The following is a 27,651-nucleotide window of genomic DNA, read 5'->3' on the forward strand; positions in this document are numbered from 1 at the left end:
GATCTAGAAGATGAGAAACGAGGAGTTTTCTGCCCCGCTCAGGGCTCCTCTACACAGGAAGCCAGTCAGCAGCAAAATAGGATGCGCAGTTCGAACGCGTTCCCTGTGCCCCACGAGCTTCCTGCGTGTCCGCTGTAACGCGCACAGTCTCTGAGTTCGGCTTCCTAACTGAAGTACGCTCCCGTGCACAGACGCAATCTCAGGGCTCGTTAGAAATGCCCACACGGGTTATGACATAGCTACTATGATGCACGCTGTCTTCCCCACATAGGTAATCCGTTTGGTTTTAGTGTTACGACTGTTATCCTCAAGATGAGGGTGTAATTTCTTGGCTTTCTGCCACCCAGACGAGTCTTCGGCCTTTGAGACTACAAGCGCTAAGACAATGGGCTGGTCAAGGAAGAACAGCTTTGAAGTTGAGCAAGAGTGGCCAAACTGAGATTTCTAGTAACACCAGGAATTTAAGTTGCTACAGTCATACGAATGTAGAAGAGAGTCCAACAGTGGGTAGAAGCTAGCAAGTATTAGGGGTTAACGTGGTGTGGAGCAGACCTTATTTTCTCATGTTGCAGCATGAGTTCAAACCACACCGACCTCTCACTTTAGATGCAGATACCAAAGAAACCTCCCGGTGGTGAGAGTCAGACGGTTAATCCTGTGGGTACCACTGCTGTTGAGGCTGCTGCCGGCTTGCCCTGAAGCAGGCTGTCCATGCACACACACCGTGCACAATTACTCGGCGTAATGGGGCTATGAGGTAAGCATGAGTCCACGTCAGCCAACCGGGTACGTCTCTGATGTAAGGCACCAGGCCAAGTGCTCTCGATTTCACCTTGCCATCAAAAATGTGCAGCTATCCCCACGCAATCCAGCTTTGTCAAGCGCTTGACCGCTTTAAGGGAAATAGGGCCCAAGAGGAGAAAGACCGATGCAGTCTCACAGCACAGCTGGCACTGGCAAAGCAGGAAAGCTCGCCCCATGTCAGTGCACACTCTAGTTAACCGTTCAGATCCTGGCTGACACTAGGAAGCTTCAAGCTGGGAGAGATATCTGTTGTAGGAGACTCTTAATACAAAAGAAACTCAAAGCTTGCCATCAAAGTTGATGGGAATTGAACAGTTTGCACAGATGGAATCTTCCATATCTTCAAAAGTATTTGATTCACGGGTAAACAAGGCTCAAAATATCTTTGTGAGATAACATCTCCCCTGTAATTTGCTACCACCCAGTTTAAGCGGTGGCACAGAGTTCTCACGCTGTTTGTTCCAGACCACGTAGAGCTCCACACTTCTGCACCCTTATTCCAAACGACGAGACTATGCTGCCTTGCAACGCACTGCCAGTAATACACACTTGAAAGAGAAACACAAGAGGTTTGCAACATCTTCCAACACCTTTAAGGCATTGGGTTTCCCGGAAGAGAAAGCAATGGGTAAGAAATGGAAAAAGAAAGTTTACTTCTACTTGAGAGGTTGCTGAACTGGGAAGCACTTTGTTATGTGACTTTCTGAGTATTTCCACTGTCACAGGGAGAGCCTATTCACAAATGCTGTGGGTGATCCATTCCCAGCAAGAGAGATTTTGATGACCTATAACTCATCAGAAGGAGGTTTTCATACTCTGCGAGCTATTGTGTTGGTCAGTCCATGACGAATCAGTTTCCTGCATTCATTTGTCTCAGTCTCTTCCATGACATCCTCTCTAAAATTTTACTGCTTTATTGCTTACAAACACCTCCTCCCCACGCAGTTCCTGCTGGGAAAGGCAGCTTACCATCTCTCTGAGGTTTTAACGTGAAACTTGTCAGCTGTGCACGCAGGAACTTTCTTGTTAAGAAAAAAGCATGAAGAGACCTCAGAGAATCGTACCATTTTGCTGTTCAAAAAGAAATCTCTAGTCAGGAAACTACCACTACGCAAAGGCATGTGCACTCAAATAATTGGATCAAAATTAGGTAAATGGTACTAATGCCTCTGGTAAAGGATTAACTAAAAGAAAAAAGAAAACCAGATGAGAGAATGGGATCTAAGAGGAGAGCAAGAAAAAGTACTATTTTACTTGAAGCAATTTGCCTAGCTTTTCTCTATTTTTTAAAACAAGAAAACCAAGAAAACTCCTCTCCTGAGAGAAGTGGGCTGATAAGGTGACCCTAGTACCTTACAAGCAAATGCACAGAACTGAATTCAAAGAAACAGCGAGTGAGTACGAAACCTAAGATACCATCTCTGAAGTAAACGTGCAATGGGCGTAAAAAATTAGCTAGAGCTAGATTACACTACTGTCTTAAGGTTAAACATTACTCAAGGTTAAAATTATTCTTGAAATTATATTCTTGACCCAAGTCAGAGCTGCACAAAAACAATGAAAAAGCCACGCGGTTATCAGAAGCCACGTACAGCACGGTCAATTTAAATACGGCACATGAGCCCCACGCGTCTCAGAGCTTTTTTGCTCGGCAGTGGCAGCGGTTGCTATCTGGACCATCGCGCGAGTCTGACAGCAGTTCCGCCCTTCCTAACTCTCCAGGAACTCTGCATCACAGTCTCGTGAGCTCACTGCCACATCAGCAGGATGATGGAGAATGTTTCCTAGAACCCAAAACAAAGGTACCTGTGTTAACAGTTACTAAGAAAAGTTTACTTCAAGGCAGGAGGAGCATGAGAACAGGGCGGGGGGGAATCTGATTAACTAAAATACTTGTTCTATGAGCAATTTTTTAAAGCGGAAATTATTTGCATTTTGCTCAAACCAATGTCCCAAAGAGGTTGCCTGGGACAACTTGTCTTCAGGCACAAAACCTGCCAAATAAGTTTCCAAGTAAGGCTCAACAGATGAAAAGAAAGAAGATAAAATTCATGCGTGAGGAAAGCAATCTGCATGTATCAGAGAGTCAGCTCTGCCATTAAAAAAAAAAAGGTATTTTTAATGTTAAACTAATAATAATTCTTATTTTACGCAATTCATTTTTCCAAAGGGCATGCCCAAAAGCATCCAGTGAAGACTGGCAGAATGTGATACCCATTTCGTCCACAGGGAAGCGAGGGGAAAAGAAAACATCTTGTCAGAGATCCCACCGTATCTGCAACGGGACGCCCCAGCCTCGGAGCACAGACCCCGTGGGTTCACCCAGCAGGCACCACACACAAACACACGGTACCACTGAGGACAAATACACCACTTTCTGAGAATCACTTTGAATCAAGCACAGAGGAAAGTGCCTATTCAGGAGGAGAGGGGAAACGAATCTCAGGTGAGGACAAGAAATCAACAGCCCAAGGAGAAGAGGGAAACTGCAAGTGACTGGCACTGATCAGCTTAGTATTCACGCTGCCTTACACCTGATCACCGAAAAGGGTCAGACGCTTTTGATGTGGGCTGTGGCCACATGAAAAATATCCACTGTGCTCAGCAGAGAAATCCAGTATGCAGTGAATAAAGGATCAAGCAGGTCGGGAACAGTTTTCTCCAACAAAAGTATTTTAAAACCAAGTTTGCCTAGCATACTTTAGTAAATTAAAAAGCTGAATGACTGACCAAGAATTCGGACTCAACCAAAAGGAATCCAAAAACCATTAGACAACTAACTGACCTAGTGAAATCACAGGCACGTTTTTCCAAGATAACAGCGTAAAGCTGCACAGAATCATATAGCACATACATTCAAAGGAAGACATGATTTTTACTTACATTTCAGTGGCTATGAATCCGGTGAGCTCCGACAGGAAGAGAAACAGTATGAAGAGACAGCAGCAGACAGAGACTGGAAAAGAGGCGAGGAGAGGCAAAGGTTAGTTCCACATCTCTGACAAAGGTATAAACTCTTCTCATGCAGGCATATTACTCCCCCCATGGATAAGCCACCCAGACACACTCGAGAACTAACAGTCTTTAGAGACAACGACCCAGACCAGGCCATCAGAGCAGTGTCTTCAATGGCTGGGTACCCAACATCCTGCGGGGTCTCTCAATTCTTGGGCCACCTTCTCCTCTGTGATTTCCATCTCCCCGGGGCTCCTGCTCTCCATCTCCAGAGCACCGTATTGGTCTGCCAGTTCTCCCTCCTTCTTAACAATATGATTTCTTTGGAGCCCTTGCTCCAAATGTAATTTTATTACTACTAAAACCTCTGGAAAGGAAAAAGAATCAACACCTCCTTGCTTCAAAAGCATACAGTCAGCTATGCAGTGTTTTGTGGATTAGGAGACATTTTGGCTCTTTCTAAGTTTCTAAGTTCTAAGGCTCCGTGTCAGTCATCTCACAGCCCGCACTCCCCGCCAGACCGAGCAGGTACAGCAGAGACATGGCGATAACGGACTAGTCTAGCCAATGCCTGACGCTGCTCTAATTTCTCCATTTGCCGATATATTGACTCTTCAGAGAGGGAAATTCCCAGTGAAGGGAATGCAACGTACGTGGACAAGTCCCTTGTCTTTTCTAAGAATGCCAACCTAGAGTTAAAAGGAGGGAACTCAAAGTAACTGGCATATTACTGCTTACTCTTCATCAGGAAACTATTCAAAACAAGGTCCAGTGACATCCACGCAGCAGTGACACAGTCACTGACCCGCACAGGAGGGGCTGGAAGGAAGGGGAGCTGTAAATCCTACTGAGCAGGGATGATTGGAGTAGAGAAGGATGTGCCAGCTCAAGGAGACAGGGCTGCAATGTGTACTTGTATAAATCAAATACCCGAGTTCACCATGAATCACTATACAAAAGAGTAAACCAGGAAACGGTGTGCTAGTCCAGGGCTGCCACAACAGGAGTACAATCCGGCTCAGCCCTCGATCCCAGCAGAGTTACAATGACCAAGCACTCTTTGGAAATGACCGCTTCCCCACGGCCACTAATTGGGATTGAGAAATACGTAAGAAAAACCCCGTTCCTCAACTTTATTCCACATGACCTATACAGCCTGAATACCCATTCCTTCGGGAAGCTCAAGCAACAACCGGCTGGGGAGCAATTTTACCATACAATTGCGCCTGTCCAAACTCCCTCGGTAGAGCATGTGAGAGGTATGGGAAGGAAAGAGGAGGTACTTGAGCCAAATACCGAGACAGACCCTCGAGTGACCTAAAGCCTCGTGCCTCATTCTTCAGATTAGTCAGTTTATAGTTCTGAGGAAAGAGAAATGTGCTGCTTCCCCTTCCTCAGACTCATTTCAACAGCGGATTAATTTACTGACCCTCCGAAAAGTGCAAGGGATTAAACGATGCCAAACAATCTGTTAGCTAGGATGAAGAAAGGGAGAAAAGGGAAGAACAAAGTCAAAGACCAGTAGGAAAATGGGAAGCAAGAGGGGATATTCTTTTCTAAAGAGAAACCTCAGATGGTCACACAGTTGCTTCCAAGTCCTGGCTGTCCAGACACAGAAGACAACCACTGCTGGAACCCAGCTACGCCACGGGCACGGCGCACCACGCGGCGCAGGGGAGGAGAAAGGGCTACTTAAAGCACAGCAGCAAATCCTTATGAGAACATATACACCTACTTAAGAGCACAAAAAAAGCAAGCTAGGCACAAGACTAGTTGATCCAGTGTTTCTCACTGCTAATCACCAAACAGCAGGGACACAAGATCTCTGATCTTTGGCAGTATGCAGGGGAGAGCATTTGACATAGAGACAACCCTTTCTTCTTTAATTGCTTCCCATATTCCTCTCTGCTTGTTATCAGCCTGTAAAGGCTTTCCACAGCATCAGCTAGACCTCTGCTCTCCAGCACTTCTGTGCAAGCCTGGCACTACTAACTGTAAACTCTCTCCCGGAGCTTTCTCTCTCTCTTCCAATTTTTAAACTTTCTTCTCTGCCATTTCCATCATCAAATTATCTCCTCCTTTTCCAGTACACAAAGTATTTTCTCCCTCGAGTCCATCTTCCAATCCAGCTCTTGCAGTGAAGGCTTGTGACAATTCTTACCAAATACGGTACAGTAAAATTCCACTAACCTAAGTCTAAAAAATCCTGTGAGAATGCCCTGAAACACCTGGCAGGGACTGATTTTCAAAGCTCCTCAATGCTTTTGCCAGTCTTCAAACGACATAGTCAGTTTTCAACCTGTGAAAGAGATTACTGAGGGGGGACGTGAGAGGGGTATAGAAAACCATGAGCAGCCTGAAGGAGATGAAGGGGGAACGACCACTCACTGTCTTCCAGTATGGGAACGGGAGGGAAGGGGGAGGTTAAAAACAAGAGGAGGTTTTCCTTTACGCAACAGCTAACTAAATTCCGAAAATTCTTGACTATGGATGTTGGGGATGCTTAAAAAAAAGGTCTGTAAGATTTCAAAAAGGAATCAGACATGCCCTGAAGAAGAAATCCATTGAGGGCTACTAAACACAAAGGAACCACCTCTAGCTCAAGAGGCCCAGACCTGCCAACCGACCGAAGCCTGGCGACGTGTTTAACCCGTCCTCGCGCTCCTTCTCAGGCATCTGCTGCTGACCACTCCTGGCAAGAGGGTACCAGGCTACACGGGCGTTTGCGCTGACCTAGCACAGCTGCTCTTGTGTTAAACGCTTCTTGTACACACACGTTTTCAGGGCACGGGGGTGCCTTTGGCATGAGACTTACGTGAAAGTCTTATGCATTAAACTGTCTCTTGAGCCAATGTTTTTTCAGACACAGAACGTGAGCTCCTCTCCTTAGCGTGGAGCTGCAGGCACATGCAACGTTCCCAGCATAAGAATTTACGCACACAGGGCTTCAGCTACTTATTTCATAGCGAAGGCCTTTACTTGCTTCCATGCAAATGTGCAGCTCCTGCCACCCACATTTGACAACTGTATTATATTTGGGAAAGCAGATTAAAGGCTAGGATCAGACAGAATACAACAATTAATGCATAACGCTTAGCTCAACTGCAAGAGCACTGCGATGTTCCCACAGAGCTCAAAGGACCATCTAAGACAGGTTTCTTAAAACTCTAATATGATAACACGATCAATACATCAAAGGTTGCTGGTGTTAGAGACACTGGAACACACTGCTGTTGGCTAATCGGTAATCCCAAAAGGATGGCAAGTTCTCCCAAGCTTTTTTCCCCTACGCTAGCTTCGACAGCCTAACCTTTTTGTACATATCCCTTCTGATACATACCCCATCTATGCACATTCCTGACTCTTCCTCCCCACCCCACAAGAAATGAAAGAAACGCCAAGTGTTTAGCACATCATGCAGACTGAGAATGTGGATCCATGCCTATATTAAGGCATAAAATTAATAGTATTTATTGTTCAATGGAGCAAACTGTTATGAAGTGCAAGGAACGGGTCTTGTTACAAATGCCATGTGAATCATAACTTTGATATTTCCTGATGTGTATTTAAAACTCCAGCCTCCAAACAGCATAGAGTATTTCTGGATAACATTACCATGTGTGCATACAACATGTGCATGCAAACTATGCGTCCACACCACTGACTGTTAAATAGCTGGATTGCTACAGCAGCTGTCCAAGTTGCAGGCCCCTCTCTCGAGAAGTCAGACGGCTCCTCCCCAGCCAGATGCCAACCGTCAGCCAGCCCGGGCACGTGCTGCTGCTGCCCACATAGCCAAACATGGCCAAGCTGTCACCACGGTAGTCAGGTCTGTTGGAACGGCCGGGGGCTGGCACCACAGACACGCTGCACGGGGGGGAGGCCTGCAAAGACTGGCACAAGCATCTGGTGGAAGAGGGACAAGAACGGCACGACTGGCTGAGCGGCACAGGGATTGCAACGCTGCCTGAAAGAAGAGATTTTTAGTGAGAAAAAGGAATGAGTACCTTCACACTTTTCAGCAAAGTCCAAGCAGGGGGTATGTTGTTCTATACAAACCTCACTCCATTACACTGCAGCGGACTGTTCTTGGTTCCTTCACTCCTACTAATTTCTGATAGCTGGAAGGGTTGCTACACAGATTTGAAATATCTTGTACGCCGCATTCACTGCAGCTCTTGAAATTACAAACCCATACGTAACAGAAAGACTCAGTAACCCTCCAGTTGGCTTCTGCACTTGTCTCTGTTCGAGATCGCCTGCTCTTCTCCACCAAAATACCCTAACGCTTCTCCCTGAGCTGCTTCTCTCCTAGAGGAGTTGGCCACTTCAGCCCTGGCGGTCAGAAGCTGAGCTGGTACCTTCCATCTCTTTTCTTCTGGAATCTGATCCCTTCCTTCTTCCCTAATAAACCTCAAACTTTCAAAAAAAGGCCTTTTTACAATCCAAAAACAACTGTAGGAATCCTGCAGTAAATCCATTCCTATTCCAGAAAGCCTTCAGCACCAGAAGTGACACTGAACTAAGGTTTCAGCAGAAGTCGCGTGGGAAGGACCTAAATATAAAACAGCCCCTAGTCAGCTACTACGGGCTATTTTATATCTGCTCTGTAAACCTTGGAAGACTTAAAGAAAGCCAAAATACAGTAGCAGCCATAGTTGTTTCACACATTTACCAGAGCCGAAAAGGGTTTTTTATGAGGCAGAACGTTCCCCTACCCCCAAGCCCCTAACGTTATTACAAGCTGACTTCCCTAAAGCATTTATCACGAAATCGTGCAACCTTCCCAGGCTTCAAACTGGCACGGAGATGCGCTGCTGTCATTCACGGCCTCCTACAACACGCAAGATTACTGGCTTTCAAATTACAAGTCAGAGGCTTGGTCAGACAGAAAGCCCATTAGGAAAGCTGCACACAAGATCCTCACATGCAAAGCCACCACGGTTTGTTGGCTGACTGCGTGGTTCAAAAGCTTATATCAGCCTGTCTAAAAACACTATGACAAAAAGAAGGAGAACCAGTTCGAGAAGAAAATCAAAGCCTGAGAAGCTGCAAATAACAATAGAGAGAAATAAGTCAGCTAATAATTTTAAGTAAGAGTCACAGCCTTCAAGCCTTCCCACAACAGACTTATCACTTGAGCTGTTTACTGCAGATCAGAAAGCCTAACACTGGATGGCCTTTGATGGGTTTTTTTTGTTTCTAAAACATACTCTTCTGCAGGTGATTCATAACAAGACAAATTCTCAAAGGGAGCCCAGTTACAGTGTGGGAACTCTTAGTTTCCAAAACAGAAGAGAAGGCAGGATCACTAACAAGTTCAAAGTGTTCTTTCAAAACACTAATCTCATACGCCTCTAAATGAGCAGTTTTATTCAAGCCCTTTGTTCACAGTTTCAGCAAACCTAAAAGGGAGTCAACATACAAGTCATTTCAGCGGCCAGGAGAACAGGGAGGACAAGGACTCTCTGAAAGTAAATATTTAGAATAATGCGCTATCTTCACAGAAGCACAGAATAGCTGGGGCTGGCGGGGACCTCTGGAGATCACCCCCTCCTACTCCCCTGCCCGGAGCAGGCCCAGCTAACGCAGGCTGCTCAGCGCCGGGTTTTGAGTATCTCCAAGGATGGAGACTCCACAACACTCTGGGCAACCTCTTCCAGTCTTCGACCACCCTCACAGTAAGGAGCGAGGGGCCTCCTTAGCTCACCAAGGGCTCTCCTTTGTGCCCACTGATTCACTGCTACTGACTCAGTTCTATTCGATGCCTGCTGTCACCAGGGGATATGACATCACTCACGTCAGCAATGACATACAAGGCTACTGACCCATCTACAAGAATGGATGAATGGAGCACAGCTACATGATCAAAGGAAATCACTGTTCAATGGAACAGGAAAGCTGCATTAGGCGTCTAATTACAGGCCTGGCAGGATCAACCCGATCGATGTTTACCACTCCGCACAGTGCGCTCGCTGCACATAATTGTGTGAAATTGCATTACTCAGCCTACAGCCTCCCTCAGGAGGAGGAAGGAAGGAAAAGGGGCCCAAGGCAAGAGATTTGTATCAGCCGAAGCCTATGCATTGATACACGGGAGTGAGAGTGGATCGCTATCGGTGGTTTCTGACCAAGCAATTTTTCTTCTTTAAAAGCATGACAAATAACAACAAAATAAGATCTCTGCTCATTAGTCCCACCTACAACGCCAGACGAATCCCTTGAGTATGCTGTGAGAGAAATACGTGTTTCCCAAATCACCTTCACTGCTGGTCACCGCTTCTTGCCACCCACGCTGCTCCTTACTGACCCACAGCCTGGGCCCCTGTTTGCAGCGGCTTGCTTCCTCAAGCCTCTTCAGCGAGCAAACGCCCGCGTACCCCACCTGTGAATGCAGCTGCTACCAGCTGTTTTTCACGCTGACTGAGGGGATGCCTATCAGAGAGAGGCAAAAAAATCTGCAGTCATCCCCCCGCACCGCTGTTTGGAGCAGACTCACAGCTTCTGCTCATGGGAAGACACCAGCAAAAAGCTCTCCAGCTACTTCAGTAGCTAGCAGAGTGGGTATTTCAGCGCTAGCTTTTAGGAGCTCCCTTTCATGACAATATATCTTTACTACTTTTTGTTGCTGGGATTCTGAATCCATGCAAACTTCTCCACCGTTTAGTACGACCTGACAGATTGGGCAAAATGAGCTGTCACAGCAACAACGGATACCCTTTCCAGTGTTTAATATCCCTTTAAAAAAACTCCCCGGAGACAGAGAAGCCAAAGGATCTTTAATTTTAGACCAGGGGGTATGCAAGGACATCAAAAAGCAGTGTTACTTACTAATAGCCCCTGTGTAGGTTGGCTGTGTAAGGTCTTTTGGCACCTTCCTGTAGATGTCAAACCTGAAAGAGGAAAAGCAACAGCCATAAAACAGGTGGAACATTTCAATACGTTTCACATCCCCACAGGGATAAATGATGCTCAAGTTTTTCCACCCAGCTTTCCAACAACAATTTTTCAGTTCGCAGAAGGATATGAGAAGGGAAACCAAACCAAAACAAAAAAATCCTTTTTCTTTTGTACAATTATGTAACCGCGCTCCTTCTTGGCTCCGGTTTCCAACGCGCTTCTCTCCACCTTGCCGTCCTGGATCTGCGCAGTCTGAACCGCGAGAGGTGCCCGGGAGGCAGTCATGCTGGACAAGGTTACAGACCACCGCAAAGGAAGCGGGTGCTCTCCAGACTCCCGAATAAAGAGGCCTGGCAGAAAACCCGTGAGGCACAACCTGTATTGCCCCTTGGAGTTTGTGTCCTGCAACAGCCAGAACCTGGCACCCCCCAAGCCAGAAATCAAGGTGTTGCGACAAGAAACCTTCCCTTGGACACTGGATACACGGGAGAAATTAACCCAAGAAGTTTGCTACTCCCCCAGCAAAATGGAGTTTAATATTAGACGGTTGTTTTGATTCAGTCATCTCTTTTAATATCCATATGGCTCAGCTCTGCTATTTTAAACTCCCCATGGTTAAACTTTCACTGCCCTTATGATGTTAGCTGTATTATTTCCTACAACCTTCTGTTCCTGCACGTCCAGCCGCAATGCAGCTCTGACATCAGTTTTTCCACCACTCAATAAAAATTAATTAATGCATTAAAAACACACACACACCCTAAAGAAGGAAGTGACTGGTTCTCCCCCAAAATAGACTTCGTTTGGATATACCACAAGTGGGTGAGATTTGATGCTTTTTCCAGCCCTGGAGAGGCATGAGAGACACCAGCTTCCAAATTCCTACTCTATACTGCACCAAGATGAAACAGCCCCATGTTTATTCAGTAGTTCCTACTACACCAAATATTATACTGAGAGTTTAAAAACTAGATCATCTTTCTTTTTTTCACTCTTCATCTGTTGAGATCACTTACAACTTGGAGGCACTCGGGGTGAACAAAACAGCATCTGCCTTGCGTGAGGCGGGGAGGACATGGCTGCTGTGTTTCATTCAGGAGTTGAAGCTGGAGGAAAGAAGGGTAAGAGAGGGAAGGAGAGCGGGTATAAAGATAGGTCACGTCCCCAGCTCGAGTCCTGAACACGCTATGGAATCACTTAACCGTTCCAACAACCCACTGTGATACACTGGACAGAGCGCGCTGCGCAGGATACGCACTGGAACTATATGTTTCTATGACTCTCTTCACTGCCGTCTCCTAAATAGATTAGTAATACTCCTGAACCAAACAGTCCATTTATGGCTCTCCAGCTGCCCTGAGAACATCTGGAAAGTGCTGTTTACATTCTTTCCACACACACCAAAGCAGGAGCAGCAGCGGATGCGAAAGCAGCCCAGAGGAGCTGATGACATCATGGTCTCACAGGCAGAGGAAGTAGCTGCTCGCAGCCCATTAAGCGCTGAAAGCTGGTGCCGTCGCGCCAAAGTCACAATAATAGATCAACAAGGCTAAAAAAGCTGAGAGACAAAGAAAAGGGGAGAGAGAGAGAGAGAGAGAGAGCACATGAGCACGCAAGAACTGCTGAGTGCCAGTGAACAATTAGGAATAGGAAATAGCTCCATGCTGGATTCAGTAAAAACAGCAGCATGTGGATACTATAAAAGGAAATCTGTTCTTACAATGAGAAATATTTACTAGTATTAAAATGATGACCCATCAACAGGATTAAAAAAAATAAAAATCTAGCTTTTTAAATAACTCAGTGGAAAGTTGATGTCATGGCAGGGTGCTCTCCTCTCAGACTGCCATTTTAATCACATGATTTGTGGGCTTTGGGTGTTAGTTAAGTTTTACATGGCATAAGCAAGCTAGGACTAGGCAAAGACACTACAGAAAGCGACCAGTGGCTCCCGGCCACACTTATCGCCTGGCTTGAAGTGCTTAAAAGGCAGTCCACCCTCTCTGTGCTATTCTGCTTCCCATCTCCTGTACCACAACGTTACGTTCCCTGTCTCTCCTGCTGCCGTGACACACATCTAAAAAGGGCTTTAAGCAAGTCTCTGGACCTGATTTGCCTGGAGTTTTGAGAACTCTTGGGTCTGTACTTCCAGGCTGAAGCCTCCCCGCGAGCGCAGTACAGCGCGTTCACAACAGCCGTCGCACGAGGCCCTGAATGCACTTTAAGGACCGCTCCACGTATGAGCACGGCGAGCGTACCCAGCTTGCGGGGCAAGGAACATCAGGCAAACGGCGTCCCACCCTTGAACTTGCAGTCTAGCGGCACATACAGGCAGAGTACAGAACAACCCAGGAAAACTGCATACAGCTTTAAGGGCTTTGTTTTGTAGAATTAACACATTTTTAGGTAAGGACAGACACTAAGGAATAACACAGAACCAAGAGTGGACAGCGTATGCAAAAGAGGCAATGAGAGCAGGCTGGATGGCAGGGAGGAAGGAGGAAAGCTCAGCCGAGATCTTCTGGGTGAAGGCAGAAGCTTGAGGGACGACATCCAGAACCTGACTCGAGCAGCAGAAGGGAAGGCAAGCAGGGGAGGCGTATTTAAGCTTGCAGAAGGATGCCGAAATGATCAAAACAATTAACATTGACAGCAAGGGAATGGGAAGAGACAGGTTTGGAATAAGAGACAAACACTGTTGGCTAGCTTTTGCTCACTGACAGATGATACCAGTAAGTCCAAGAGACTACCAAACCAAAAGAAAAAGGACTGGGTATGTGCATGTATCCTGGGAGAACAGTCATCTGCTTGGAAAATACATGCTCTGCATTAGGAGCGTTTATACTTTGGTAAAGGATAAATACTCTTCAGGGTACCAGGCATCTTCCCATAAAGCATCTGATACTGGCCATCGCTTGAGAAAGTCCAATTTATTTAGTCTGATCCAGGATGGTGAAAACTATAGTTGGGTTTATGCATTCAAAAGAAGGGCAAGCTGGAAGCCCAAAAGGATAGCAAGACATCAAACTTTGAAGGGAATGGTGAAGATGCTGGCATGGCCAGGGAACAGAGCTATCTTGTTAACTCTGATTTAAACTGAATTAAAAGGAGATAAAAATTGCAGAGGATTCGATGACAGCTTGAAAAGTATATTTGTGAGACTGAAGAGATAGGAGATTCCAGCAGTAAGGAGAGGATGGAACCCCAAAGAAGGTCTCATTGATTACATATAATTACAATAAACAAGTAAATCAAGCAGACTTCTCAAACAAATCCATAAAGTTGACAAGAGTTATTGTAACAGGATAAGATATTGTAACAGCCCCAAGAAATCAGAGATTTGGGAAAGCCATAGCTCCTCTCAGACCTAAGGGTTAAAAATCTGATTAACTTCTAGACTCCACTAGACAAACCCCTCTCCTTTTGCCACCGGCTTCTTGCCTACGTCAGAGAGCTCAAAGCAATTTCAGGGGATCACTTACACTGTCCTGGGAAGAGAAAAGCATGAGGATTAGACACCAGAGATGATTTGTAATGTATGAGGGAGGAGGCCACGCAGTTGCAAGCATGGTAAAGGGGAACAGGTTTTACTTGCCCTCAGGTCAGATGTTCCTGCAAGCACCTGCAGGAAAAATTCCAATAAGCCTCCAGGTTCCTGAGGCATTGGTCATTTGGAAGAGTATTTGTACCCTGGGAACAGAGAGGAACCTCGTGTACTATATATTGCAAAAGCTGCCTTACAGATTTCTGACACTGGCACATTCAAAGCAGTGGAAGATATTACCAATGGTGGAGGAAGACTGGATGTTCAGAAAGGTTATACCAGCCAGCTCATAACAGTGTGAGACATGCTGTACTACGCTGTGAAAACCCGCTTTGATAGTCTTGTAGTCATATCCGAAATGACCATGAGAAAGCAGGGTGTAGATTTACGTCACGTTCACTGCCCTGCAGTAACTGCTAAGTGAGCGCTCTCGACCCGCAGCACCGCGCCGCAGCTTACCCCGCTTTCACGCGGGGATACGTTACTGTACGCTTCCAAAGCATGCACACGTACAGTTTCCACAGGACGACCAGCACGTTATTTATATCTAGCTTTTGGCAACTTTCTTCCTTCGCTCAGAAAGGCAAGACTTGTAAGGTGAAGTAATAGCTGCCGAGTGGAAACAACACACTTTTTGCTAGGAAAGCTCTTCCTCCAGGGGATACGCATCCTCACAAAGGGAGGGCTGGACCTTGCAATATCAGAATACAAGGCTAAGGATAGAACTAGGCTGTCATCAGTGTAACAAAGGAATCTCCTGACACATCTAGCGTATCTATTGTCTTTTCTTTCAATGGAGAGCATGGTTGCAAACAAAGAAATAAAAAAAGGCTGGTTGGCAATGTCAGAGTTTCACAGGAACCAGCATTTATAACTAACATCAGGGAATGCTACAGTACTTTCTTCTCAATCCAACGCTGAAAAGACATAACCAAAAACTTTCTCACCTCCCTGACAGGAATGTCAACAAACTGGTCAAACAGCATTGTGAAGAAGAGCAGCACAAGGATCACTCTTAAATAGGTTCAAACAGAGAATTCACAACCCTTAGCATGACCAAGTGAGGTCTGAGGCAGACACGGGTGTGCAGCAGTCCTCTGAGAAACACAGAAATGACGTGTTTGGTCTCACCTGATTGCAGTTGCACAAGTGGACAGTGAGGTAAAATTGCAGATCCGGGCACCTCAATGGAGCCGAAGAAAAGGATGGCAGATTTCAAGTGCCCGTAAGTATTAGATATAGACTCAAAAGTTATATCTAGACTAATACGGGCTGTTGCTAGTCAAACTTTTTTTCTTCAGATAGAAGTATATGCTCTTTGTGTTCAATTTTCAGGATCTGCTAGAGCCACAGAAAGCATCAAAGTGTTTAACCAGCCAGAGGCAGATGCAGCAGTGCTCATCCGAGCGGGCCAGCCACAAACCATCACGGCCAAGGCCGGCCACGCAGAGGCCGCGGCAGGTCAGACTGACAGAACCAAGCAAGTTGGCATCATCAGCCCTGGGGTGACTCCCAACTTTCCTTTCGAATCTATCTGATTGCCAGCGCAAGAGGGGTGGCAGGGGGGGCAGAAGATGTCTACCCAAACACCGCAGGTTTCTTCTGCAGCCGATACTTCACATGCCTGCCCTGAGAAGGGGGATGAGCTCGCTCCCTCAGCAGGAGCCGCTACGGCAGGGCCTCCTGCCAGGGCGTGCTTTACATACACCTGAACAGCTTCAAGTCTGGGTCTGAAATATTTCAGGAAATGAAGTAATAAATACATTATTTCACTGAAGATTACCACCTCTCCAAACAGAAGAATCCTCTCTGACATCTCTGGAGTCTGAAAAGAGCTTCAATAAAATACTACAGTAACATCTCTGTAAGATGCTGTTAATTTTTTTCATGAGCGAGAAGCAAAGAACTTGAGGCAATTAAAAAAATAATACTTGTAAGTGTAACTAACTAGACAGTGGTTAAATTTGAATGTCTTGTAGCAAAGGGATACTCTGATACCTAAAGGAGTTCATACCAGAGAAGGAAAAACACTAATTCCTCTTTCAGTTCGCAGCACTTGTTGTAACCCTCAAGCGTGCCCACCTCTCCCACGGCAGCGGCCAGGTCACCTAGGGCCGAGGTGCAGGGCACAGCGTATAAACCTCCCTCTGCCACCGACTCACTGCGCGGAGTCGCTGCAGAGAGAGCAGATGCTTCACCTCCGTCCGCGGAGCACCGAAACACAGCTCCGGAGCCCGCGGCAGCGGGGTGCTTCCGTGCGCCCTTCTGCGAGGTCTGCATTTACTGATGTAACTCGGGGCGAGGGGAAGGATGTTTTGCAGCTCTTGAACTGTATTTGGGATTCCAGTTGATCAAGCAGCCAAGCAAAAGTGCGACACATTACATCTGGCACTTGGTCACAGAACAGAATTCAGGCACCACAAGTCAGCAGCAAACAGATTAATTTTCATCCCTTTCCACTCCTCAGATGATTCAGAAAAACAGCTTTAATGCTCACAGACAGTGGAAAAACATTTTTGTTCTTCAGGCAGATTATGTTTTTCCCCAGAAGAACTGAATATTTAAACATTGGTTGTCTTTTTGAAGTATACTGGCTCTATCGTAGGTACTTCTGCAGCACGTACTGAAAGGGGATGGTGCGTAGAGGACACGATCATTCATTACAGCAAACTAGATTTCTGATGTCAAAGATGATTAAAAAATAATTTAAAAAAAATCAGTACCATGGCTGATATTCCACCTTTAGCCAGTCAATGGTGGCGTAAATACATCATGTCATCTTGTCTTAGCAGCAAGGGTCCACGGCTGTGATTCACACAGAAGAACGTGGGTGTTGAAACAACGCTGGATTCCCCACCTCCCATGTTAAACAGCTTTTAGAAGTGGCGCCTATTTTTCAGCAGATACCACATTTGGAGCTGAGGTCACTAATTCCTGGTGACATTACTCACTATCGGTAACAAGTCCAGTGCACAGTGAACAACTACCTTAATTTTATTACACATCAGTATCTTTGAAAAAAGAGACGGCCCAGTGCTGCTGAACCAATTTGCTTCATTAACAAGTAACTCTACTTGGAGTGACTTGCAAGTACAACACATTTAACAGCAGAAATGTAACTTCACTATTAAGTTCACCAAATAACGGAAAATTTTACAGCAGGTTTGACTCAACTAGACAAAGGGGGGATGATCAAGTATAGATACAAAAAGTTAACTTTGAGAATACTATAAAGATTGTGTTGCTGCTGCAATAAGAAATTTGACGAGCTGCGGAGCCGGTGTACTCCAACATGCTGCACGTTGGAGACCCAGTGCTGGACAAGTGCTCACTCGTTATGAGAAGGGAGCAACATCTCCATCATAATCCATCAGATACTATAATGTCTCTCAAAGAGAAGAAAAAGGGCACGGGGGAGATGTCCCTAGGGTTTCCAAGATGCAGGGGAACACCCAGATAAGAAAAAGCCAACTGGTGAAGCCTTGCAGCCTGACCTGTCCCAAAGGGCTTTTAGGGCCAGCAAAAACTCCATCCCCGATTGCTTCCTCCTTGGCAAGAAACACAACTGCTCTGAGAAACAGAGGGGCTGCAGATTCCAGAAGAGAAAGGCAAGGCACCTACGACACATACACAGAGGGACAGGTTGCTTGTCTGAAGAAGTGAGGAATAATACACCTTCCCAAGCTGAGATGGCTTCCTGGATCAACAAAAGCCCTTGGTCAAACATCATCTCAAGTTTAAATCACAGCACAAAGGAGCAAAGAAATAATAAACCCTGTCTTCAGTGGCAGCCAGCACTTCAGTGGGAGGCTGCGGGGATCGATACGGGCTGTATCACTCAGACCTCTGTTGAGATTCCCTCTTCTCACACAATATTCAAATATCTGCAATACAGGTTAATTCACTCCCAAGACAGCTGCGTAAGTCAGAACGCAGGAATAAGTCTGTCTTTTCAGAACCTTTTCAAAAGCAAGACTGTGTCACACTAAAACCACCGACCCTTTCGTATACCACAAAAGCAAGCTCTAAAACCCGGCACACCAGCTAACGCTGGCTTTGTAGGCCAAGCTCTCTGCTCTACAAAGAGAAACAAGATTAGGCGGGCCTTTTAAGAATCATTTAATGCAAGAAATGTTACCTCGCGACTGCACAGGGGAATACAAGCTGGTTAAAGCAGTTTTCAAAACTTGTTTCCCCTTGTGCTTCTACCTGTGGGCTGGTAATGCTCTTACCCAGTGTAACAGCATGTAGCACAGCTCCCACAAACTGGAGATCTGTGCAAGTGCAGTATCGCTGCTGGTTTTTCCCATTTCTCAAGTCCTTCTTGCAAACCAAAGAAAAGTGTATCACAATATGGCTGCAGGCCTCAAATATCACGAATCCAAGACGGCTTGATGTCGGTATTTCTGCACACACACGCCAATTCCAGACTAACGTAACGAAAGAGCTTGCCTGTTCCTTACAGAGTCCATTCATTATGTACCCACCAGTAAATGGAGTTACACTGTGGAAGAGGGAATTTCTACCGTTACACTCTGTACTTGCAACGTTCAAGAAATACACCACAGAGCAGACACATCCAGTTTTAAAAAACTCATTCTTTAAAAAAAAGAAAAAAGGTGCTTTTTGTCAAAAGAAGATAAAGCACTCTGTTTGTTAATTATACTGGGTTTCTTTTTCAGGTGGATAGAAAAACTGCTGCACAGTGCATTTCTAGGAACGTATATTCATTCAAAACAACCACCCCAGACTGCTTTTGATGAACTCTACATGCTCTGTGGAAGGCACACAAAGAGCAAGGCAGCTGCCAAATACAACCTTGGACAGTCAAGCCTATGCCAGCATCCGCTTCATTTTCCGTAAGAGTCATCTTGAGGCAGCTCTGTCTGATAACAGGTTAGAAAACACCTAGTGTCTTCTCTTCTTTGAGAGCATCTACCATTTTGATATTATAAATAAATTCATTTTTAGGCCACGTCCTTCTGAATTACACCAGACTCTCTAATTACTCCATGTAGACATCAGTGAATCCAGCCAACTAACAATTTCTACTCAGCTGCCATTGAAGAGACAAATCATCCTTAACTTTGAGAAGGATTAATTTTGCCTGGAGAGAAGGACATAACCTTGGGATTTGTCACACTACACACTTTTATTCCTCCTCTTACCGTTTCCTATCTGCCTCCTCGAACATTTCTGTTACACTGCCGTATCACAGACATGATTCAGAGAGCAGAGATGGTTGGTTCAGTCACCTCTATGTGGTTCCCCGCGGGAGCTATAGATCTGATGCAGAGACAGAAAACCAGCTCTTCCCACAAGACTTGTATAGCCGTATCTATTTTTAAGTTTGTCATTTCACGACAGAAGAGGTGCATTAGCAGTTCAGGAAACCAAGGTGGGTGTGAAGTGGGGAGAGGAGAATGAGCAACCTCAACCCCACTTCAGGAAACATGTTTAAGTGCACATGAAATGAGCTGGAACGATGGCCCTGAAGAGTTTTCAACCAGTCCACGGTACGGGCTACCACACAACTTTCCTTCCTTGTATTATTGCTGCTACCGCCTCTGGAGGAAGTATCCCTAGAGACAACCGAAGAGTTTACAGACTAGGATTCATTCAACACCTGCTGCTATTAAGGCTCTTAGCAGAGATACCACTTATATTTGAGAATCCAGCAATTCACTTCGCATAAAATGCTTTATCATTTATAAGAAGGACATGGGAAGCAAGAAGAAACTCGGTCATGATAAATGTAAGTTGGATTAAGTCCATCTGACATTCAAAGATGACTGTGCACAAATAGACTCCGTTTTCTCTCTCCAGGAAAACTTTAGCAGAGGTTGGTGTTACAAAGGAGAGATCAGAATTTAGTCACCACATCTGTCTCAGAAGCTTCCTTCTGCCCCCCAAAATCAGTGTAGCTTGGAGGTAGACAGGAAAAAAAAAAAGCGGAAAAAAAAGAGGCCATATTGGATATCTTCTGCATGAATTCATGGCCTCAAAAGGAAGCTATGGAGAGACTGCTGTCAGAGCAAGATCATTAAGGCTGGAGACTAATGGCAGAAGGGAAACACCCTTCCAGCAGCACCCACTGGTATTTCTAGAGAAACCCTCCCGCCAAAGGCACGCTGCTTTGTGCCAAGGAGCGCCTGTATCTCTGCAATCTGCTGACTGCTCAGGCAGAGGCATCCATCATCTAACCAAAGCTTAAGAATCAGAAGTACAAAGCGCATAAGAGAAAACCTGCCTCCCCAACAGCTCGAGGTACCGCAGGGTCTGTGTTCACCGACGTGTTTTAGAGGTTTCATGAAGCAATGCAGCGAAAGGAGCTGGCTTACGGAGAGCACCCACTGGAACACCCGGTACCGGGCCCTGCCCAGCCGCCTCCCCAGGCTCCACAACACAAATATGAAGTAAAACAGATTCTCAGGCTGTAGCTACTAGAGTAAGAAGGGAAGAAATGGCTGCCCCAGGACCTTCTCTCTCAGGGCTTCTTTGAGACAGACATTTTAAAAAAAAAAAAAAAAAAAAAAAGAGAGAGATTATAAGGTGCTAGAAAAACGAAGAGAAACTAGGAAAGCATATGGAATACTCCAATGCTACTAGAAGAACAAAAGATTTTAAACCAAAATATCAAATTACTTAGCTAAGAGCTTAAAAAAGAGGTTGTTTAACAGGCAGCAACTGTTCCTCTGTTTCCTTGGGTCACTGCTCTCAAATAATGACTTTGGGAGGACGCATCCCCGCTTTGCCAGCAACGCTGCCCTAGCAGCCTCCGAAGGCTGGGCAGCAGGAGCAGGCCACCCGCGCCACCGAGCAGCAGAAGCCGTCGGCACGCAGCCCTCGGGAGCCCTGCCGTAGCTTTTAACCTCTTCGCAGGCCATTTAACTCTAAATAAAACCAAGCAGGCTTATACATAGGCCCTCACTCCACCGAACGCAGACACCTCTAACGCAGAGCGCACCTTTCTGCCTTTGTTCCTTCCTCCGAAGCACGTCAGACACTCGCAGGAAGATCTTTAAAAGCAAAGCTCTTACTTTTGTATAACGGATAAATCTAAAAACACCCATTTAGTTTTCAGTGGGACTGTTGAAGCCGAGGGAAATGTAAAGGTAGAACAAACACCACAGCTGAGTCAGGTTTGCACACGTAGGGCTCTTTTGATTAACAAAAGACCATCTACTTAAAAAATAAAAATAAAATCCCAGGCACCTGTTTGAAGTTGTTGGGGGAACTTTTATTGTTCACAGTTGTTAAAACCATACCTAGAACTACTGTGACCAGGACCAGAGAGAAAAAGATTAACCTCTTTCCTTGTTAAATTGATTTTATTCAACACCGTAACAGCAGGCTGACTCCTAGGGTATGCAGAAAAGGCCTGAAAGACCAGTTACCCCATTCCATGCCTAACGACAGAATATTTGCATAATCACAACACTACAGAAGATGGCCCTGGAGAGCAGCCAGTATCTGGGCCAAGGATGACGACGGAACAAGCGGGGCAAGACCCCCCTGCCCTGCCTGGTGACCCAGAGAGGGGCTGGACATATCAGGCTCCCCTGGGAGAGAGGAGAGGACCAAGCCGATGGCGGGAGAGGTGACACAGGAGACTACTCAGCAGTTTTGTGGGCTGGTTTATGTACCCCAGATGCTTGAAAGCTGCTACAAAAAAAAAAAAAAAAAAGTCAGACATGGTCTGACTAGCAGTTTGGAGCAAGTCCCTAAACTAGGAAAGCACGGGCTGGAGAGAAGATGCAACCCCTGAGTGAGAGGGCTGGAGACCTCTGAACGACAGAGAGGGAAGCTACCCCAAGTGCCGTCTTCCCTCCAAAGCCACGTCACAACGCAAGAGGGTCTCCTTCCCTCAGCGACACTGGGAGGCATTAAAATCACGCGACGAGATTTAGAGAGCAGAAGTTCCGTCAGAACTAGTTCTCTTGGGTTTTTTTATTTTGTTTTGTTTTTACTTGGGGAAACATCAAGAACAGCATATCTTTTTAAGTCAATCCTCTCTTACTGTACTCTAAAAAAGCAGCAACTCCCCATGCATTTTCAATTTCTTACGGTCCTTGCTGTACCTGTTCTGGACAAAAATCCAGAAGTTTGTTCCACAGATCTGTCACAGAAAGAATTTCTACACACCAGTAAATTCACGCTAGAACAGTCCAAAGGAAGCAGAGGTGCCTTATTCTAATGCCTTCCTCTATAAATGTATAGAAAGCACTAATTTTTCTATTTTTATGGAGAAATATTAGTTTAAGATCTCATTCTGAAATCCTGTCTTTAGATTGCGCTGCTTTTCTTCCCATCCAAAGGCAAGCACGTGCTCTGACAACTCTGCAAGAACGCTTAGATCCTACCCAATCCAGCACAGATAAAAAGGAATAACTCTTCTTCCAACAAAGTAGGTGAGATCTATCACCCTGTTTGACAGAGTGGGAACGCAACGGCAAGAAGTCAGCAGCAGGGGAAGGAAATAGGAACTACTGACTCCGAGTGCTTCACTTTGCGACTGTTAATTCTTTGTTTAAATGACATTTCTATGTTTCCTGTCCGACGGCAGATGAGAACATGATGTGCAGGGAGCAGCTCGGGACAGCTTCTGGGAGAGCCACGCTGCGGGCCCGCGGGTGGGATGCAGCGGTGGGAGCCAACAGACCTGAATTCTGTTCCGCTCCCAGCACTGACTCACTGCATAATTTCTGTTCCAGTCAATTAAATCATTCTTCTTCATTTTTCAGAGTGGCACCTGGTGACATTTGCCCACTTTTCATCAAGCCCGTTAAAATCTACAACTGAAAAACTCTGCAGAAATATGAACGATTTCCAATCAAAGTTCCAACTTCTGTGAAGGTCTGTGCAAGGAAAGCTCCAGGAAAACGTGCCTATGAAAACAAACTGGATGCGTATGGCAAGAGCTGAGCCTTGGTTCAGTAACAGGGCTGTGCCTAGAGTGCACGTTTACGAACAATCTCGATCATGAATGGTTTTGTGAATTGGGACTCCAACTTCAAAGCGTGTGGAAAGTAAAGTAAGTGATCCTGTTAATCTAAGTTTCACATGGAAAGTAAACACCAAATATAAAGCTACCAAAGCTTGGCCCTGAATGCGAGTTCAAGATGCAAATAAAGATTCAAAGCAGGACTAATAAGCCGATACTTGTAAATACCAAGCAGTTATTAACACATTTTATAAGATTAACACCTGCGTAACAGCAGATAGTATACAAACATCATTAAGTAATCAGCTAGTCCTCATTTACACACAATAGGGTATTAACACACATTCTGCAGAAGTTGAGCTCTAATGGACAAACTCTCAAGGCTTCAGAATTACATTGGAAACTGTTTAATCCCGATTTACTTTCGGCAAGCTCTGATAGGTAAAGAACCAGACAAGAAGGTGGAGGGGCTAATGTGGTTTTAAACCAGTTTATCTACTGCAAGCAGATGAAGACTGCAATTTTCAAATTCTGTATGACTCACAACATCACACCAGTTTTCAAAGCATGATCCTCCAAATAATATTTTTTTCTTTATCTGCTGACTCTCCATACTTTTAAGCCCAGGAGTGAAATGCAGGAATAGGTTTCCTTGCCAGCCAGCTCCTCCCTCTTAATTCCAGTTCCAAGAACATAATGAAACTAACAGAGGAAGTTTCTGAAACAAGGAGGAGTACTAAGGACAAGAAAACAAGGTTAGCCAGGAGGACTGTCATTAATTATATAATCCAGCCCCTGGGTAACTGGGCATTTAGGGAAAGGGGCCGGGAGAACGTCGGAGGCATCAGCCTCAGCAGCATTATGTCATCTGGTCTGCTCCTCACCTAGCAGGTACAGGATTTGTATAGGAAAAGAAAAACCCAACGCAAACCCATTTATTTCTAGGACAAAAGACTATCAATCCCCACAATGCTTGAAGAAAGAGAGCACAAAAAATTAATACATTCTGCTCCCGTTCAAGTTTCTTTCTTTCCAAGGAGCTAGCTCTCCTGTTTTCTCTCTTCTGCCAGCCTCCCCGACTCCATTCTGCTGTCCTGCACAGCACATTTTTGTCAGCCGTGTTCTAAATTTTGTGCTCTTTTTCTTTCAGTGCGTAAACAGCATGTTCTCTGTCGCCCAGGAATACACAGAGATTGCTATTGCTGAAATACACCAAAAGTGCAAACTATTTTAGGTGGCACTGAAGAATGGAAGAGAGGAAGCAGTACATCACATTTTTTTTCCAAATAAAATGTTAGGCTCAAACATATTTCAAAGGTAATTAGGAGGAGGAAAGTATTTATAATCTCAAATACTCAATGGTGGAGTCCTGCCAGCAAGCATTTTATTTCCTTTTAGGCAGTGAAGCAGGTGTCAAAATGAAGGATGGAAGAAAAATGTATTTTTAATAAAGTGAGCAAACTATACTCTGCTTCATCAAAACAGGAGAAAAGTGTCATGAAGAAAAAATGTTCAAGTAAGGGGACTGGTATTTAAAGGGATCCAGCCCTTCACTGGACTGTAAGCAGGAGCGGTTGTGCTTCTGAGCGGCAGTGCCGTATTCTGGAGATCAGGCGGAGAGAACAGAGGCAGAAAGAACGGGGGACGGGATTAAGCATATATGGCTGCTCCCCAAACTAAGTGAATTGTTCAGGTACCTGAACGTCATCAGCAGACTGTAACCCTTCCTGTCACGGAGCCTTCATCCCCCTTAAGCTCAGAGATCCTTGCTCTTGCAGCTCCCCAGCACATCCCAGTGCCTCCCACCATCGCATCCCCCAGCGCTGTCCCTCACCCCTTCCCTCCTTTGTGAGCCCCCCAGTCCTGAACATCCATCTCTCCCTTTCCCAGCTGGAGACCTGCCAGCTCAGGGTTCCTCTACCTCCTGCCATGTTCCTCCAGCTCCATCTCGCTGCCCACAGCTGCTGGTTCCCAGCATCACCAGTGCTACTGGCCTCAGTGGCCAACTCCTCAGCCCTCCCCACAGACACAAAGTCCTGATCTCTAGCAGACACTTAACAAAATTCAAACTTGGACTGTGATTTACAAAAAAATTATCTACACACAACTCGGAGCAAAACCAGGACACAGCTATGGAAAAAAAAAAAAAAGAGTTGTACCATAGCCTTTCCCATAGCTTCTACGAATCACAAAACGTTAAGGCTGTGTTGCTGCCTTGTACTGCTGAACACATTGAAACAAGATCTGGTAAGATTAATTTAGCATCAAAACCGTGTGAATTTTGTTTGTGGATGCTGCTTTCTGAAAGGTTTAAGTCCCAGCTGCACTAGGACAGCACACAAATCGGAGATTTGTACAAAACAGCATGAACAAATATAGCATCTGGAGCATTAAAAACAACAACAAAAAAAAAGAGGGTGAAGAAAATAGCTCTGTCTTCATAAAGCTTCCCTCAAAAGCACCCAGGCCAATCCATACCTACTGCATGACAGAGAGATTTCTCCATATCAATAAGGAAAAGTCCTAGACGTCTGCACGGCTCACCACCTCATGCTGGACCAGGCCAGGAAAACCACTCCGAGGAAAAACCGTCCAGCCACTGCTCTGCGAAGCGAGCAAACAAAGCGAGGTCCCCTTGAAACACATCAGTCGCTGAGGCTCAGAAAGGGACCGCTACCTGCCCGAAGCTGAAAAGAGCCAAGAATAGGAGAACCCTGACTTGAGGGAGTAGACAACGGTGTTCACTGCTGCATACACACACACCACAAAGTCTTCCTTCTCCGAAGCAATTTCTGTAGGACAAAAGCCATTCTTAAAACTCAAGATTTAGGGGCAACTTCAACTTTCACTTCAACAAGTGAAATTCCTGGTTTTGACTCAATTTCCAAGAAACATCCGTATTAATGCTACCCCACTGCAAAACGTGACTGACAGACTCAAGATAGAGCTGCAACGGGTAGCTGGGGACCAGGTTTACCAGTGTTTGTTAGTCCAGATTTAACTTGTTATAATGCAGCAGCCAGATTCAGGTTTCAGCTCAGTAGGGTCACATTTGATTTAGAGTGATGTGGAATCCGAGCAAGGCTCTGAGACGTCACCTTTCTCAGAAAACACAAAGCCATAGTGACATTACTGGCTGTACTGGTGTGTTAGCAGGCTCTCCGACCTTGTTTTATTCACAGCACACAGGGGTCTACAGAAATGGACAGCAATTAGGGAGGCAAGCGATCTGCCTTAGGATATGACTGGTAAATAAATACCAAACAACCATGACTGCCTGAAATCCTGTTAGTAGCAACACATGCCTGTCTATATTAACATTTTGAAGACTCTTCTATTAAATGCCAATCTTCCTGGCTTTTCTGGATTAAACTAGATACATCTTATTTGGAAACACCCTTAAAAACCAAACAAACAAAGCAGCAAACACCCAAACACACACAGTTCCAACGCCGCCAATCCCACTGTCCGTCGGTGCAACTGCAGCCCTTACTTGCGTGTGTCTCCCTTGATCGCTACTAAAATACTCCAACATTTCAGTATAAGGAAGATTTTGTAGATTGTGGCAAAATTGTGGTTAATAATGTTTTGGCAGAACAAGTTTTCCATTTTGGGGGCAGCTGGCTCAGTGCAGGAATACCTAGACAACACTTCAGGGCTTGTGCTTGGATAGAAGACAAAAAACCCCAGATGATTCTACTATTTCTTCTTTCATTGCAAGACTATTCTTTTCTCACCACCTCCACCATTTGAATTACATGCCTAAAAAATACACATGCACACTGCAAAATAGAAGCTCAACAACTTCGACACCTTCTGGCTCCCCGCCGGTGGTATTGCTTCAGCTCTGTTTACAGCGTGATTCAGTCATTTTCACAGCAACGAACTATGATGGCATGAAGAAAGCATCCGTGTCATCAACCAGTGAACAAAGGAGGACAGTTAAAGTTCAGAAGGAACAATACAAAACTTTCCTACAAAGGCAGACCTTAATACTTCAGTACTTAGGAAAAGTTTGCTACTCCAACTACATTTTAAGAGAAATAAAGCATGAGGGAGACTTCGGAAGAAATATTTACACACACACGGGCTATAGATAATCAGTTATTTGTGGCATAAACGTCAACAGACTCTGTCTGTACAGCTCTGCTTGCCCATCTGACTGCTGTGACTGCAGAATAATTTCTCAGGTGCCCTCAAAGGGCTATTGTTGAAACAAAGTTAGTCATGGTACAGCCTGGCACCAAACCCAGCTTTGGCAATTACGTAAGGTGGCAGCAACACCGCTTGGAAGGCTTGTTTACCAGCGACATTGCACAATGTGAAGTGGAACACGCTTGCCAGACGTGGCTGCAGTTCAAGATGAAAATACGCTTGCAAGAGTCACCAGGCGCCCGGCAGGGCTGAGCTGCCGCTTCAGTAGCTAGAGAGAAAAAGCGCAGGTCCCTTCCAAGAGCAGAGGCAGCTATCTCACCAACACAGAACAACGTTACAGCCACTAGCT

The 27,651-nt window shown here is 45.5% G+C and overlaps 1 protein-coding gene across 1 annotated transcript in view; it reads right to left on the reverse strand.

The window, feature by feature from the left end:
• ERGIC1 (endoplasmic reticulum-golgi intermediate compartment 1) overlaps positions 1-27,651 on the reverse strand; it is a 59,253-nt gene that overhangs the window by 26,132 nt on the left and 5,470 nt on the right. The window contains exons 2-3 of the mRNA XM_082324183.1: positions 10,591-10,652; positions 3,688-3,760 (exon numbers count right to left, since the gene is read on the reverse strand). Coding sequence (XP_082180309.1) covers positions 3,688-3,760; positions 10,591-10,652 — 135 coding nt within the window. The remainder of the gene's footprint in view (positions 1-3,687; positions 3,761-10,590; positions 10,653-27,651) is intronic.

Source organism: Platalea leucorodia (genome assembly GCF_965183815.1).
Source record: "Platalea leucorodia genome assembly, chromosome: 11".
NCBI classification, from domain to species: domain Eukaryota; kingdom Metazoa; phylum Chordata; class Aves; order Pelecaniformes; family Threskiornithidae; genus Platalea; species Platalea leucorodia.